Source organism: Oxyura jamaicensis, chromosome 3, assembly GCF_011077185.1.
Source record: "Oxyura jamaicensis isolate SHBP4307 breed ruddy duck chromosome 3, BPBGC_Ojam_1.0, whole genome shotgun sequence".
Classification (NCBI taxonomy): Eukaryota; Metazoa; Chordata; class Aves; order Anseriformes; family Anatidae; genus Oxyura; species Oxyura jamaicensis.
Genome location: NC_048895.1, coordinates 61,781,025 through 61,799,292, shown reverse-complemented (window position 1 = coordinate 61,799,292; position 18,268 = coordinate 61,781,025). Strand labels below are relative to the sequence as shown.

At 35.3% G+C, this 18,268-nt stretch overlaps 1 protein-coding gene across 6 annotated transcripts in view; it reads left to right on the top strand.

Moving 5' to 3' along the window:
• The window catches only part of LAMA2 (laminin subunit alpha 2), a 390,777-nt gene that overhangs the window by 273,224 nt on the left and 99,285 nt on the right, over positions 1 to 18,268 (top strand). For all 6 annotated transcript variants that reach the window (XM_035321576.1, XM_035321577.1, XM_035321575.1 and 3 more), the window contains 5 exons: positions 3,381 to 3,498; positions 7,469 to 7,603; positions 8,248 to 8,372; positions 11,606 to 11,692; positions 12,598 to 12,791. In XM_035321576.1, coding sequence (XP_035177467.1) covers positions 3,381 to 3,498; positions 7,469 to 7,603; positions 8,248 to 8,372; positions 11,606 to 11,692; positions 12,598 to 12,791 — 659 coding nt within the window. The remainder of the gene's footprint in view (positions 1 to 3,380; positions 3,499 to 7,468; positions 7,604 to 8,247; positions 8,373 to 11,605; positions 11,693 to 12,597; positions 12,792 to 18,268) is intronic.

Sequence of the window (18,268 nt, the reverse complement as noted above, 5' to 3'; positions counted from 1 at the left end):
CCATCATGAAAGTGATAGGCTAAAATTACTTCTATATTTCTGTGTTACAAACATGTCTGTAATAACATGGACTTTGAAGTTTATGAGAGTGAGTATTAGGGGCATGTTAAATGCAGCTTTGTATGACACCAAACATAAAGAAGTGTATATATATCCATCTTGCACTGGGTTGATACTAAGTATTAACAACAGATGCCATAAATGTTTTAAATTGATCTCATTTATTTTTGGCATAGTCCATTTAGCATATTGTATTGCAAGTACAAGGAATTCTCATGGAAAGAGGTATGTAAGTAACTCCAATGTGACATGGAAAATTTGAGAAGCATTATCCATGTTTTGGGTCTGTTTCTGCACACCCTTCCCTTTGTGTACTACAGATCCTAATTCAGCGGTGGAAGAAGAAGCTGAATGCTATCCCAGCTCAAGCACTGTAATCAAAGTTACTAAAATGAAATTCCATTTTCATGATTTTGTTCTGAGATGTATATAATCATTGTATCATATCTGATCTACACCTGCATTGTAATACACCACTGTTTTATCAGCCCTACCTAGTACTGAGGCATTTAACAGAACAGAATGACTTCTGTTTCAGAGCAGGTCTGCAGGGTGGCACTTATAGAACCAAAATGTATTTTTACAGCATAACGTTTCACAACGTAACATTTTATATGACAGCAGAACTTAGTGAAGAGTTCAGCTGTTCTCTCTGACAACTCTCCATCTGAAGTCATAACCTCACATATAATCGTGTGTTTGATTTTGGAGGTGGTTATGTTACAGCAGATTTTTATGATTTCTCTCTAGTAGGTACTCATCACATGGCATCTGAGACTATAAGTAGAAAATATGCATCTCGAGTGCATTATTATTTTTATCAAGTTAGTTCCTTGAATTATTTAAAAGGAAGTTTTGCTTAAGACCACAAAGTAAATTCCCCAAAATGTTCATAAAGGTTAGTGGGATATTAGATTGAATAAGAATTGCAGGCTTTTATTAAAAATAGGCTGAGACTCTCTAAAGACAATATTTAAGTATGTGCTCAACTTTAAACATATGTTTGAATTAAATAAATTACAATAAAACATTTGTTTAAATAGTGTGTGTTATGCAAGTTTATAAACGGCTAAAATTTCTCTTTCTACCTGAGTGTGTGTAGTGGAAAAGTATAATGCAAGGAAAACTGGGATGGCATTAAGAAAATACCATATATTAAGTCCTTTTAATTTTAAGTGTGTTGATAATGTCTTAATTTCAATTTCAGAGTTTAAAAGATGCAGATAAATGATAAACCATAGGAAAAGCATTTAAAAGTAAAGCAGTGGCAGGTAATAGAAAAATAAAAATGGCCTAGTTCTGGTGTTAGTTATATAGCTTAGCAGCAATGCTAATGTTTTGGGCTTTTTTTTCTTTCTTCAAAGCTGCAGCATTACTAGTGATTTAGAGATTTCTGCTCAGAATCTAAAGCCAAACATTTTTCTCCTATAGTGTTCATTTTGTTGCCCTCATTTTCACATTCACCACTCTAAATTGAAACATTTCTTTTATTAGATTTTGTTTTGCTTTGCAGGCAACTGGGCTGTGATAATAAATTAGTTTCAATTGGAAGTATGCTTTCAATTTGACTGTGAATTATTTCAATATCCCTGACACTGATCAGATAGCAGTTGCTAGACTACTTCCTATTAGACATGTTCCGAGAATCAGCCAAGCCTGACCTTCCTTAAGTAACATTTTCACACAAACAACAGGTAGCTTTGTGGTCCCAGAGTATATTATTATGTAAATTCAGCTTTCTGACAGTAAATAGTTTTTCTGCAGCACACAGACCATTGCCTGAGCCTTGAAGGTGATGGGGAGGCACGTTTCGTTTTGTTTCTCTATTAAATGTACAGAGATTTCAATGTATGCTTGCATTGACACATCAGATCTAAATGTTTTTGCCCTCTTTATTTTCAGTTTTCTGTTTTGATTTGGTTTTATTTGTTTTGTTTTTTTTCAATTTCCCTGCTCCACTGAACCCCTTGCTTCAAGTGGTAAGAAGAGAGCACAGGGTTAATGTTACTAGATGATTGGGGGATTTTGGTTTGACACAAGGTATTAAAAGGTATAGTTCTGGTCACCTACATTCAATCACAAAACTCCCCAGCAGTGAGCTTTTGCTTTTCCTACGGTCATCCTGACATGGATGCCTATGGGCAGAAGAACAATGCCACAGTAGCTCAGTAATCAAGTTTGGGGAGTAAATGAGCAGGCTATGAGCATGAACAGAAGATGAGCATTTCTGTGACTTTCTGTGCATTAACTCTATGCACAGACATTTGATGAATAGACTGTAGCAGCATTATCTGTGATTATTCAGCTAGCTATTCACATATTCTTCAACATTTTCTCTTAGGTTGGCATTTTATTTGAAGCTTTAGAATTGTACACTATTCTAACCTCCTTATTTATCAAAAACTTGTAGGGGTTTCAGATCACAATATTAATTTAAACAAATGAAAAAATAAAAATAAAGAAGCAAGCTAGTAAGCTAAAAGAACAACACTGGGGTCAATTACAATTAAGTGTATTTCATTAGAACCCTGTATGGCAGGTCAGCATACATGTTGTGAAGACAGGGAGTGGCTGGGAGGCAAGGATATTGTTATTAAACAAATAAATATTTCAAAATTTAGAGTTGGATGCTCTGCCATGAAACGTAACCATTTCTGATAATGCTGGATGCCTTTGTGGTAGGGTTTTTTGTTTGCTTTAAATTGTTTATGTATCTAGGTGATCCTAAGAAAAAATGGTTATCTGGCTACAGCTCTTCCTGCAAAGAAAGGCAAACAAAATCTACACTTTGAAGTCTGCTCTAGAGCTTACTAGACTGGTTTAGTTGCAGGGGATAGATATTTTTAAATAGCCTCCTGATTAAAAGATCATGTAGTGAACAGGTTTATGGCTGTACCTCTGAGTATCATGAATTCAAACTGCATTCAGTATGCAACTTTGATTTCTTAATGAGTCCCTCTGAATGAAGAATCAGATTTGAGCTGTTGTTAATAGTTTCACTGAAAAGAGATTTAAAAAAAAAAAAAAAAAAAGAAAAGTAGAATCAATTAGAAAAGTTACTTATGTGATTGTCTGGAAATGGACAATGAGGCTGGAGGTGTAGATAGCTTTGCTGTTTCCTTAGGAAGAGTAAAAATAGTGTTTTATCTCCTGTAGATGAAGAAGCCTACAGACAGATAAGTCCATGTTCCACCATGCTAGCTGTCTATGAACTAACTTGTTTTGAGTTAGTGCTTCATTACTCTTATTAGAGATATTTACTCCTCCACTCTTTCTGTTATTTATTTATTTATTTATTTTTATTTTTATTTTTTTTCCAGGATTTCTGAGATCTCAATGGAAGTTGCTGAAGGTGGCACTGTGTCTGGAATGACTCCTCAGGCTTACTTGATTGAGCAATGTGTCTGCCCACAGGGTTATTCTGGTTTGTCTTGTGAGGTACAGTAGTAAACTTACAGTAAAAGTCTTTATGCTTTTTGTTTTCCATTGATTAGTAAGATGTGATAAGCAATTAGAGAATACATGCATCATTTTATCATGACCATGATTCATAGCATATATGGAGAAAAACAAAACACGAGAAGCTTTTATTTGCAATAATAATAAATTCTATAAATTATTGATTCTTGTAAGTAAACTGCAGATTAACATTGGTAATAATGAATAATTAAAGGTTACATACTACTTATTTATAAAAATGTAATGATCTGTCAATTGAATGAAATTCAGAAAATAAAGTATGACTATAAACTTGGAAACAAAAAATATATATAAATTAAAGATTGTTATTAAAATTGTGGAACCAAGCAATAAAAACATACCCATGCAGAATTTTGAAATTCCATTTTATAAAGGTTTCTAGATTTTTCAGTTTGCCTTGCCTGATATTTGAATTCCTGTGTAAAGTTTTTAAGGCTTTATGATTGATTTTAAATATTTTATTAAAAAACAGCATTTCAGTTTGATTTCTTAATTTTTGTACTATAATGAATAACTCAAATAGCACAAGAAATAAAAAGAAAAGTCATTGCAAAACAAAAACTTGAAATAGTGCATTCTGAGCAGCTGGTCAAAAAGGTCATAATTTAGAACCTGTAAATTCATCATATTTATTTTTCTCCTTGAAAGTGTTACAATCACACTCCTTTGTGGACCAACACTAATAAGTTTAAAATATGCCCACTTTGTTCTTATTTTGCATGCTGCTTAAATGCCCAAAACAGCAAATATATTAAGACTGGAGATGAGATCCATGCTGTCACGTCTGCACTTCATGAAATAAGCTTCATGGAAAATGTTTTCAAAGCTTTAGCTGATGTCTACTGCTCATGTTCAAACTGACGGTTTTCTGAAATTGTCCAAGTGTATCTATGAAAATACATAGGGCCACTGTGCCCTGGCAGATATCCTTTCACTTCACTTCCCTCAATTATTATTCTTCCAGTGCTTTTATGAGGCTCCCATAACAAGATCTTGCTCAGTCCATACACATGCTTTTAAGAAGCAGCAGAAATTCTGGAACGTGGTCCAAGTAGTGCATTTTGCTTTATTCTTAGAAGTATTCAAACCACTGCCCCCTAAAAGAAAACAAGATAGATCTGATACTAATAAAAATTTTTGTCCTGAACAGTTGAAGTTTGGTAAATATCTAAGTAATAGTATCTCTCTACCGGGAGAAAATTGTTGGTCAACTGAGTGAATGAACTTCTTGGTGCTTCTTGTACATGTGCTATATTTATTTTTTACTTATCTAAATAATTTCATGCTGAAAATTGCATGTTTCAAAAATTCCCAGGTTTTATAGAAAATCATCTGGCTTGTGTGCTTTTTAAAATGTCTTATAATAGGTAACATAGAAAGAGTTTAAGATGTGTAAACCTGTGACTGCAGAATAGAAGTTAATTAATGTTTATGGCTGTGTGTGCTCCTGATGCTGGGCCTTGCAGTTGCTATGTGTACAAAACAGCATGTTTACATTATTTAAGCAGTACCAGAAATTCCAAATGCTTTTGTTGCAATTGCTAGGTAGAGTTAGCAGGGAGCAACACCTTGAGTATGCTCAGTCAAAATCTCTCAGCCATTCTGACTGAACAGGATCTTGTAAAGGCTTCCCCAAAGCCAGCAACAGCAGAAAATTTGGAGTGAGGAAATCAAGGGAAAGATGCATCTGAAAGATACATTTCAGATGTTGTGCAGAACTGGTTTATGCAGCAAATGAGGCAACAGGAACAGTGAGTTCATAGGAAATGTATGAAAGGAAATGAATGAAGGCATTTTCTGTGCATGCTTTTTGGGTAAGAGCATATGCCTGAATGTATGTAAATACACATAGATGAGAAAATAATGCTTCAGCAGTTGCTCAGAAGTACAGTTGTTTGGTTTAAATTACTGTAACAAACTACGTTTTCCAAGGAAAATATATGATAATGTAATTACAACTTTATTTTAATTCACACCAGGGGCTAGAATAAATGTCTCAGTTGCAACCTTCATACTTCGTGCTTAATTGTGTAATCTTCACATGCTCATAGCTTAGTTTATTTTTAGTGTGCTTAGTGAAGGTTGTGGTGTGTTCTGTGAAGGTTTATCTCATCTCAACAGGAGAAAAAAATACCTGATACCCAGACATCTTTAAGCAAATTCTAACATAAATAGATAATGTATCTATTTATGGTTTGTCCTGTAATCTCTGTAATTTCATTGTGAGGACATTTATATCCTTTTTATTTTAATCTGGAAGCAGGCTGAAAAAACGGTGGTAAGAGTTTCCCTAACGGCTACTTTTGAAACACCTCCAAACTATTAATAAAAAACAGTCTACTACTTCTTCCTTTGTCTATGTCCTGTTTCATCCCAGAAATGCTTAGATCAAAATAGGTGACAAGAATGTCAATTGCATATCAGAAATATATATATATATATATATATATATATTTGTTTGAGGATGTACCATATATTTATACCCTGATCCTAAAGTCACTCAGAACTTGTCAATCTGTGCTACGTACCATTTTATGTTTGGACAACAGCTCCTTTGGGAATGGAGAGGGGAGAAAAATTAGGAAATTATAGTAAGAAACAAAATTACTTTCATATATGAGATTATTTATCTAAATTGGAATTCTTCACAAACCATGAAAAAGCGGATAGACAGTTTTTATGCTTCAGGGATCTTAATGTAGTCTAAGTCAAAATAAAGGGAAAAGCAGAAGCAAGTTAGATTACTTTCCATATAGTTCTAAAGAAAATAATTGTGTTTATGCTCTTTCCATAACTTACTCCTGGATGTTTTGGCAATGATTATAAAACTGTCAGAGAGGTATTGTATGAATAGAATCTAGCATGTCAGGCAGTGCTTGACTGGAGAATCCAGCTTTTGATAATAAGAAGTTACTTACTCCAGATTCATTTTTGTTTATTTTGCATCCTTTTTACTGCTTTGTGTAAAGGTGTACTACACACTGTCCAAAAGGCACAAAAGTAGGTCAACAGGAGTAAATGACCACATCAGACAGCCTTCACAGGCTCCTAGCACCACTAGGTGGGGGGGGTTTATATATGGGATAAGTGATTTGCCTGTATGCACTTATTCCTAATGGTCTGAACTATCAAAATGGTCCTGTTTCTATTTTTGTGCTGCTGTAGCTGTGTGCTTTCTGGGAACTATGTAGACACTGATACATTTGCATAATAAGCCTGAAGTAAAGATCAAGTGCTGGATTTTGCATGTGTCAAGTTTGCTGGTAATTTTTGGGTTGCTCTTAGAATTTTACTGCCAAACTTGGGTAGGGGGCACTCAGTGATAGATAAATATGATTTGGAGCTAATAGTTTCTAGACATGGAAAACCTTTAATATTTTGAATTCTCTACTTTTATAGACTTTACATTATATAGCTATAAATAATGCAGCCATGCAGCCATTTTTTTGATTATTGTCATTCGGCTTTTGCTTGTTATCCATCAGGCAGTATGTAGGCAGATATTAGCTTGTCAAACCTGAAAAACTCACCAACGGTGAAGAAAACAGAATCATCATGCTTGCTCTCCACAGTCCATGCAAAAAAATTATGTTGAAAACAAACCTTATTCTTAAGAAATGAAAGGAAGGATGTTTGATGCACAGTGAGAACAGTGAGGTGTTCGGCATTTGAATGAAAGGTCTCAAGCTGTAATATGAAAAGCCTGGTACCAATGGAGTGCTCCAGGGATTTTTCAGCAATGTTTCCAATTAGGGCTGGCTCTTGTTATCTGTAAAGTGCTGTATATTGTTTGTAACACAGCTGGAAGCCTGTCAGGTTCTTTTCACAACTTGTAAAAACTGCTGATTGGAAAGATGAGCTTGCAATGTTTCCTATACCCAGTCCACTCTATAATGATCTGTTTTCTTCTGCATCTTTTTTATTGCAGTCATGCTCTCCAGGATTTTATAGGCTTCCAACCTCGCGTGCAGGAAGGACACCTGGTCAGTCCTTAGGTGCCTGTGTTTTGTGTCAGTGTCATGGACACAGTACTATGTGTGACCCTGAAACATCAATTTGTCAGGTATTACATTTCTGAATTTGCGCACTATGTTAAACTTAATGTAAAATTCATAAGCTGTGTAGCTGAACCAAATTAAAATAAAGCATGTTATTTTAATCCAATTTTACATAAATTGCTCTCAAAGTTATTGAACAAAAGAAGCAAACTGTCTACCCTTAAAGTTTTCCATTCTGATTTTCTGGGGTTAAGATTATGCTGTAATTTTTTGCCTCTGAATTACTATTTGCATAAAAAGAAAAATTTAAACCTGCAAACTAAAGATACATGTGTCTTGCAGTAAGCATAATGCTGCTCTTAAGGGCAGTAACACACTTGACCTGATACAATAAGACTGAATTTTAATCGATTATTTCTGCTGCTTTGGTGTCTGGAACAGAGAAGAGAAGAAGGGATGAATGGGTTAAAAAAATCCTTAGGATTCATCTTGCTAGCTACAGGCCTTCATTCTTTGACTGTGTAAGCCCGTATGTAACACAGCATGCCTTTGATAGATGCTTAAAGCAAGCAGTCCCACTGCGAATCATATCAGGGATGAAAAAATTATGAATCTCAATTCATTTGAATCCCTGAGGTTGGGAACAAAATGTTGTCTGCTTTCTTGTAATTATCAAATACAGCTTTCATTCTGGCTCCTTCCTCTGCAGGATTGTCGGCACAATACTGCTGGTCCCCACTGTGAGAGATGTGCGCTGGGATTTTACGGCATTGTCCGAGGCTCTCCAGAGGACTGTCAGCCTTGTGCTTGTCCCCTTTCCATTTCCAGCAACAAGTAAGCAAGAAAACTCACAACAGAATTTACCTTTCCAGCAAACAATAATTTCATTTTGTGTCCTCTTTCAGATGGCTACAGGAGGACTGTATCACACAGAGCCATACTAAAAAGTTTTGTATCTACTTCTGCTAATTGATCTTCCTTTAAAAGTCAGAAATTGCTCCCTTGCTAATTTGTGATGAATAAATTAATAAGTGGTAGAAAATGCAATACTCAACAGATAATGAATATGTGTTATAAAGGTATTCTCACAAATGAAGCTAGAGAAGAACTCAAATACAATATGGCCACAAGGGAGCTGTAAAAAGTCTTATGCTCATATATTATGTTGGTATAAATGTATTACAGTGCCTTTCTTGCTCCACTGTGGAATTTATTGATTCCTTATTTAATGTTACATGAGTTTTAGGCAATTTGTGAAAGATAGAATAATTTAAAAGCAATATAGTTATTGCAGCATAAATTTTGTTGGTTGCTTTATGCTAATGAGCCTTGCTATGATGTCTCTGCATGTGTTCCCAACAGATGATACTTTAGCACTTGAGATTTGTTTGTTGTTTTGCTGGGAAGTTCTAAATGGTATTTGGAATCATACCATAGTACTGCTCTAAAAAGGGTTGTGTTTCAGGATTGTTCTCTTGAAAGGTTGGAAGTGTTCCTTAAAATCATTTTTCTGTGTTTTGTCTGACCTTTAGGATGTTACAGGGAGTATTTCAGCCAGTATATCTAAGAGGTTTTTTCTTCTCCTTCATTTTATCATTTTGAAGTGGTTTTTGAAAGACGGCATTCCTTTTGCAAACAACAGTAGCCAAACACTTTGTGATCTTTTATCCAAAGCAAGTGTTTTTAAGAGAACTTCCAAACCTCATAAATACCAAGCTGAGAACAGCCAAAGCAATTATAAAAAGAGATGAAAGAAGTGTCCTTTACCTCAGAAAATTACAAAGTGGTCTAAAATGGGCAGATTTAGATTAGACATAAGGAAGAAATTCTTTACTCTGAGGGTAGTGAGGCCCTGCCACAGTTTGTCCAGAGAGGCTGTGGATGCCCCATCCCTGAAAGTGTTCAAGTCCAGGATGGATGGAGCTTTGGGCAACCTGGTCTAGAGGAAGGTGTCTATGCCCATGGCAGAGGGGTTGGAACTAGATGGTCTTTTAAGGTCCTTTCCAACTCGAACCATATTACGATGCTGTGATACTATGACTACAGATTTTTCTGATTTTTTTTTTTTTTTTTCACGAGCATCTTTTCTGTTATGGCTTAGTTATTCATTCTATTTACTGATGTCAACAAAGGACATTCAAATTGCTAAGAATAAGATCAAACAAGCTTCTCAACTTTTCAGATTAGCCAATACACAGAAAAGCACTTTGTTACTAACTAGCAGTAGGAAGTGCTGAAAATACCTCTTAATCTTTTTTTTTTTCTTTTTTTTCTTTCTGGGATTTAAGAACCTTTGGTTGCCCAGAAATGCAGATGGCAGATTGGAGGACTATCCACCTGGGTGATTATGACACTCAGCTACAAGAATTTAGATTTATACTCAAATTTGTGCCCCAGAAATTACTTCATTGTTTTGTCTAAAAGCTAACTTTAAAAAAAAAAAAAAAAAAAGAAATTGGTGTTTCTGAAATGCTCCACAGTTGAGAAATGTGTCGACTCCAAGCAGTGTGTGTGTCCTGGGTGAGCACTCAAACTACCGAGCTGCCTCAGGAAGGGAGGAGAGTAAGCAAAGCACCTGCTCCACCGTCTGCATGAGAGTTTATGTTGCCAGGGCCTTTTATACCATGCTCTTGTAAAGAGGCTCTTTTGTTTAAAAGCCCTTGTAGGAGATAGATGAATAACACCTATTCTGAGCTTAGTAGATACACTTAATGATAGAATAGTCATCCAGTTTCTTCACACTTGTCAAGAAAAGATACAGATCTGAGCACGTCCAGAAACAGAACTAATTTTTTTTAGGGCTTTATTCAGATGTTTGTAGACATGAGGGATGGGCTTACTACCCCAGTAGCTGTAGCCATCAACAATTTATGTGCCTGTAGAGTCAGTGAAGAGAGACAGAAAACTTACGAAAACTATGTAACTCACCTATAAGAGCAGGAAACCACCATCGCAGAGGGGGAAGAGGAGGAAGTGTTTTGGATGTGTGTACCTGTCTGTACATCTCCATATTTCCACCTCTGATAGAAGATTTCTGAACAGTTGGCTTAGACTACATGGCTAACTAGGTGGGATAGGTCCATTCCATAAAGCTATATTATTAGGTGGAAAATGAAGGTGTCACATTTTGGATTTGTGGAAAATGAAGGTAACAAACATTGGATTTGCGTGTGCTGTGCAGCTTAGTGAAAACTCTTTAAGATCCTACTAAGGAAAAAAAATCAAACTACATGCAAGTATTGTATGGTAGTTGAATAATCATAACCTGCATGAAATACAGATAGCTACTGAGCCACCTCATTAGCTTCTTATGTCATGACTGACATGATACTATTTATGACTGTGTGGTGCAATTACTTTATTTATGAACTTTTACAGAACGCCATTAAGGTTTTAAGTTTTATATACTGTTTTATATTTTTGTTCAGTCAGCAGTCAGCTTCATACATGATGAGCTGAAAAAAAAAATATCAGAGGGAATGCGTTGTTTCCAGGGGTGTGAATCTATTGTAATGGAGCTGAAAATTTGTTGGGTAATGAATTTGTGAGTAGTAGATCAATTTGTTTATATTTTTTTTGCAAAGGTGTAATTTTATTACTCATTCAATCACTATCGATTTAATACATTATAAGCAAGCTAGAGTAGGTTGCTGACTGTACTGTGTCAGGAAGGAGCTTTGGGCTCACCACTAGCTGCCTCTGTGCTTTTCTGGCTCTTATTCCACAAATATCTGAATGATTTTTACAGTATTCATATTCAGTTGTGTTTCTTTTCACCTCCTAGCCCTTGTTGACTCATTGGATCCTCCTCTTGTTGTCTCCGCCCTTCCAGCATTTGCCTAAACTCTGCCAGTACCACAGCAAGATGATTGCCGAATTCTTAATTTAAAACAACAAAAAAAGTCTCCCACAGGTGTTTATGAGCAGATAAGAAACTGCTGCCATTTGCATTGAAGTGTAGAGCTTACCATGTACCGTTCTGCCCAGCTGACTAGAGTGATGATGCAAGAGAGCACAAAGAGCTATTTTTTATTTTTTTTAATTATTATTATTTGCTTGTGTTTTAGTTTCAGCCCTTCTTGTGTTGTGGAAGGACCTAGTGATTACCGATGTACTGAATGCCCACGTGGATATGAAGGGCAGTACTGTGAAAGGTAGGATAAACGAAAAAGGAGGGGAAGAGAAAGGGGGGCAACACATGATGGAAAGCAATGTTCCTCAATGCTATAAGTGTGTGTTTACTAATATTTAAATACATTCCTTTGGATAAGTTATTTACTTTCTATATGTGGTTCAAAGTCAGCCACAATAGGCCATTCCTACACACACATGCTGTAAACTAAGTCAGTATTATTTATACCACTAATCTTGTCTAAGTTGTACTTTCTGTTTGGTTTTGTTTTGTTTATCTCTGGGTCTCAGAATTTGAGACAAAAAACATTACATTTACCTAAAATTAGATACCATACTTACAGTGTGACTTGATGTCATTCTTACCCTATATTCAAGTGATTATTATGTCCCCATGGACACTGACTGTGAAAAACATTTACACGTAAACATATTAAAACCAAAACTGCAAATTAATAACCCATAATAAAACTGTTGTCCCATCCACAGCAAGACTGGGATTAAGATGATCTCAATCAGCAAGTGACTACTAAAACTTCACTTCTAATGCAAAATACAAGTGGCCAGTGGTGAGGAAAAAAAAAAAAAAAAGGTCTTTTAAGCAAACAAGCAAACATAGGTAATGTAGGAACTTTTGTGTCAGTGTAACAGAAGTTTAACTGAAATCACTTTTGCATACTTTTCTGTTTGGACTATACCATGTCCTGGTTATGAGATTATGCCCATTATCATTTTATTGGACAGTTTGCAACATTTTCTCCATCTATAAATACATACCAAGTTGTAAAGCACCAACAGGTATTTTTTTCAGTGGTTCATAAATGGACATTCCTATACTTTTTGTTTACAGTCTTGCCATTCATTGCATTCATTATAGTACACCGTGCTTCTCATTTGGCCAAACGTGTTTTTTATTTGCAATATCTAGATGTTCTCCTGGCTACACGGGAAACCCACAAACTCTAGGAGGCTCCTGCCAAGAATGTGAGTGTGATCAATACGGTTCCCTGCCTGTTCCCTGTGACCCTGTCACTGGACAGTGCACTTGCAAGCCTGGATTCACAGGGTGGAAGTGTGATGGCTGTGAACACCGGCATGCACGTGATGGCATGAAATGCATTTGTACGTATACTAACATAATATTATATTGGAGAATTTCTGTTTGTTTGTCGTATTTCAAAAATTCAGACCTGTTTTGCAGCGGTCAGTTGTGGTGTGGCTTCCTTTGAAAATACTTGTTGAGTTTCTGACTACTTTGGCATTCTGGTCCATTTTTTTCAGAAGCCTTGAGATGTTTGGAAAACTCTCAATTCTTTTTTTGACATGCTTACTGCAAATTGACAACAAAACTTTGGGGGATTTTTTTTTTGGGGGGTGGCCTGTTGAAGTTTGCAGTCTTCTTAAAAATTGGCACTGCTGTTGTGACAGATTAAATATTTGATATTAGTGATTTATTTTTTTTTTTTGCAACCAGCAGTTGCAATGCTTTTAGTTATGAGTCACATAGAGAAACTGAAAAGTTTTTACCAAGGTTTGCTTGGTCATGTTGGTTCAACAACCATTTATATTTATATTAATTTATAATATATAAAGAATTACAGTACAATTTATCCAGGAAAAAGAATATCTTTTCTTTACAAAAGAAAACTAACAGCCAATTCATCCTAAAATATCAGGTTGCATTTTACAGTACTAGTATCTTTGTCCTACCTGAAGTTTTGATATGTAGTGAGTGTCTTGTCTTTTATTATTGTTTGGAATTATTATATTTTTCCATTAGATAGTATAGTGTTTGTTTTGAGCTCACAGTCTCATTTCCTGTGATATTGTATACTTATGTCTTATTAAATACATCAGGTAGCAAAACCTTTCTAGAACACTTAGTAAATCACTGAAGTAACTGAAATATAAGGTGTTTTCCTTTCCACTCCTCTCCTCCATCTCCTCAACCTGAGTAGGAAGTAATTTGTGATTGCTTTTTTTTTATTTATTTATTTATTTTTTCCCCTCAAGGCCATTGTGCACTTTAAAATAGAATACAGATGCAGATCCAGTAAGCTCACAGTATTCTATACTTTTATTCTGTGCATCTTTGTATATATTGACAGGGAACAATTAAATAGTTTTAAAGTATTTTCTGATTTTTGTCTGCTATAGGATTTCAATTGAAGTGTTTGTTTGTTTGTTTGTTTGTTTGTTTTCCCATTTTACTGGGGTTTTGGGCTGTGAGAGGTGCCTGTAACATCAAGGCATCAAGGCATATACATGTCATAAAAACAGCTTTTTTTTTTTTCTTTTTTTCTTTTTTTCTTTTTTTTTTTTTTCCCCACAGAATGCAGTCAGTCTTTACCTAAATACCCAGAGATCTGAGAGGTCTACATTTGTCTTAATATTAAAATCAACTAGCACAGCTCAGCTCAAGCAAATTGCAAACAATTTACAAATTGGAAAAACAGGAGGAGAAAAAAAAAAAAAGAAAAAAAAAAAAAAAAAGAAGAAGTGCTAAAAAGTTGATGAAGGTATCATGTCACCCAAGAGTTAAATGTGTGGCTTTTTTAAGTGGATGAGCAGGAAGACAGGAAGACTTAGAGTCTGGGACACAGAACATGTTTTCACTCAACTTAATGGCAATGGCTGTGATCAGCTCTCCCATAGTGATTGGGTCTGAGCAGAACTAGGCTTCTAAATGGGACTGCCAAATTTAGTGCTCCCCCATTAGTCCCAGTTCAGAGGTACAACTCTTCTTTGAAAATTAATAGATTACTGGGAATATCTACATAAACACTTTTCCATAATATTAGTAATATAGAAAGCATCAGTTAATTGATGAAAAGCTAAGAGTACTTAAGGAAAAGAAAAAAAAAAAAAAACTTCTAGTGTCCTTCAGTGTGATGCAGTTTAGGAATTAATACTGAACTATCATATATCTTAAATTCTATTTCAAACTACAGCAAAATGAATGCAAATAGAGTAAGTAGTTACTTTTCTGAAATAACTACAATTTCAATTCCATTTCATGGTTTATGTGTCAAGAAGTATAATCATGAGTGAAGTCCATAGCTGTCAGAGCTAAAAAAATTTAAGAGAAGGAATGTGTTTTCTGCAGTGGTATCTAAATGAAAATTACTTAACTTTTTCAGCATCCTGAGCATCTGTTAGAGTAATGCCACGACTAGCAAATGTTTTCAGCCTTAGGCACTCCTCAGTTTGTGTTTTATTGGTTACTGACTTTATCAGCATTCTTAAAACAGTCTTTTGGATATCCAGGATCGTGGAGTTCTTCATTGTACAAAACAGCTTAAGTGCAAGTTTTCATTTGTAGTGGTTTTCCAGTTTGTTAATCAGACTGTTTCATTGTGTGGATAACATGGTTAAAAATCTCACTATGAATGGGAAAAGCTGTGTTCGGGCAAATCCAATCTTCCACCTTTGTGCTTTAAAAGCTGTGTCCTGTAGTAACTTCAGATTTAACTGCAACATAATCATGTGGTTGTGTTAAAATGTATCTGCACTACCTGTAGCAGCCTTTTTACTTCAACTAGATAATTGATTTTCATCTGAAAAACAGTCCTTTGGAGGTTCTTTTTGTTTGTTCAGTTTGTTTTTTTTTTGTTGTTGTTGTTGTTGTTGTTTTTTTGCATATGGATATTTCACGTCATTGCTGAGTAAAGATGCAAATGAAGAGATTTCTATCTGTCAGTCACAAAAAGTAGGACCACCTATAGGAATAGATGGGAGGTACCTTAATGGGAGGTTTCCTATATTAAGGGAACTAGGCTGTTACTGTTGACGTTATGTCAATAATATCCCAGTTATGAATTGCAAAAACTTCTTAAATATTTTGGTAGACAACTTATGCATATTTGCTCTCATTTTATGATTTTCCCGTTGTTTAAATATTCCTCGGCCCCATGTTATTCTAAATCTGCCTTTGCTAATGCAGGGCAATAGCCCTGACACCTCCTGATCAATAAACCATTTAGCTTTGGAGCCTATAGTGGGCACATGGGCTGTGCCAGACAAGGGGAGTGTGGCAAGAACAAGCTTCGTGGGAATTTGCCCATGGTTAACACTGCTAGGCTAGCAGTGTTTTATTTATCTGATAGAGAAATATTACTGCATCTCCTAATGTGCTTTAATAGTCATTGTGCTATCAGAGTGCCATTAGAAACAGAGAATCACAGAATGGTTTGGGTTGGATGAGACCTTAAAGACCAGCAAGTTCCAACCCTTCTGCCATGGGCATGGACACCTCCCACTAGACCAGGTTGCCCAAAGCCCCATCCAGCCTGGCCTTGACTGTTTCCAGGATGGGGAATCCACAACTTCTCTGGGCAACCTGTGCCAGGGCTTCATCACATCTTTTGAGGAAACTGAAATTTTCCTGCATTACTTGCATAACATTTCTTTGTTCCAATCTGAATTTAATGCAGCTGAAGATTTGGTCCTTTATAAAACATATTTTTATTTTTGTGTATCAACCACTTCCAAAATACTCAGTAAATTATTTTCTGACTAGCTTCAGTTATAATGAAACCTTAATGGTAATAATAATAGTGATTAAGTAATTTAATGTGCAGAAAATTAATGCCATATGTAGAATCCTGTTTGCATTCCATATTTCAAATGAACTGTAAGCATGTATCTACTTTTGCTCATTTGCAGAGTTTCACATCAAATACTGGTGCGATTGCTTTGTAGCTGTCAGAAGTGTGAAGAGCCCCACGTTAGGTAGCAAAATGGTCTAGCTTAATGAAAATACATACAAATACAATAATCAATTTTTGAATAAATATAGTAGTAAGTAATATAAAACATGGTGTGGTTAAGCTATATAATGTTATGTTTAATATTTAGGAAAGTGAAAACTGATTTTTGAATATTTAGCATAGAACAAGCATAACGTCACACTACACAGAATTATATAAAAGCTAAAGAATGCATATTTAAATCCATTTAGAGGCAGAATCTATGCATAATACTGTAATCTATTATTGTTTAAATATAACATTTAAATTTCCATATATCCCTTATCATAAGTATTCTAAAGGTTTTAGAGCAAAAATTTGCAGTGAAAAGACATATAACAACTCAGAGGAGCCAGCATGTTCATTAAAATCTTCTATTTTTGATATAGCTGAAAATCTGTATTACTAAGTTCTTACTGTTTTTTCTTCACTTGTCATTTTTCAGTTGCTTAGTGCATGCCATTTTTCAGTGCTGTTTTATAACAGTTATATTTTAGAAAACTACAGGTAGAATGGAAAGATAATATATCTTTTAAAAGCCCCTGTACAAAGGGGAAGAACTGTTTACTGCTAAATAACAATGGAAAGATAATTATAGGTGAATGGCACAGGCAGAATTTACTGTCCATTATATTCTTAGAACAAAATAGTGTTGTTTTCGCTTGTGTGCAGTTAGAGGATAGAAAGTAATATCCAAAAGGGAGACTTTATTTTAAGAGGTTTTGCAAGGGTTTGAGTGGTCTGCTATGCGTCATAAAAATCCTAAATTTTTGCATTAGTATGGTTAATAACTGGATTATTTCTCCAGGTAAAGTAACCAGATCATCATGTACTCATAATATTCTGCTGATGAAGTCTTCCTTGTAATTTTTGGTCTAAAGTAATCCACTTCTTAGGCCTGGTTTCTGTATTGAAACAGTCAATAGCCAATAGGAAAATTAGTAATGGTTGCAAGCTGATTTTAATAATACTGGCAACATCCTTGCTTAATTTCAAATATGACAGAAGTTCTCCCAAATCTTCTCGAACACTTACAGATTTTGATTTTTATTTGTATGTACAAATGAATTTTCTTCTAAATGATTGGTGCCACCTTATGCATCACTGTCATATTTACAGTAATAAATATACCTCAGTGTTCATTCTGATGAAAGTTATCAACAGGCAATTGCTGACTGCCCTATGCTCACCACAGAATTGAAGACATTAGTTTTCTTACATAAGCCCTACAGTTCCAATCTAGAATGAAGGTGAGTTGTATGATGAAAGTGTGTATGTATGATACCTCCATTCATCTACATACCTGGCATGTTCAGGGAGACTGAGACCACTGATCCATGTTTTGCATATGCATACCAGAATTATGTAAACAAGCCAAAGCACCCAGTGCTTTTTCCTTACCCTTTCCAGAGAGCTTTGACCTTAGCCAGACAAAGTAGAAAGGAGCTACAAAGGGGGTTGGATCAAACCTGTAGCAATTGTGCATTTTCTTATATTAGTACTTCTCTGGTGTGTTTTTTGTTATACCCTGTGACATTCCACTTCACTTCAGTTGTAGAGTTTGTAGTACATAAAATGAAGAACCATAGATTGCGGTGTTATCAGAACAATGACAGTGCTTGCTACTGTGCAGTGTTCAGGAAAAAAAAATAAATAATAAAAAAGTCATAGTGAGAACTTCAAAGCTTTATTGCTAAACATATGGCAAGTCAGTACTCATCTTCTGAATGCTTTTAGGGCACCAGTCATAACTACAATGGGGACTTACAAAAAACTTTGGCTTCAATATTTTGAGCTCAGTTGCAACACAAAGCAGAACTGTTCCTCAGATGCTTCTGTCATAAATATCCT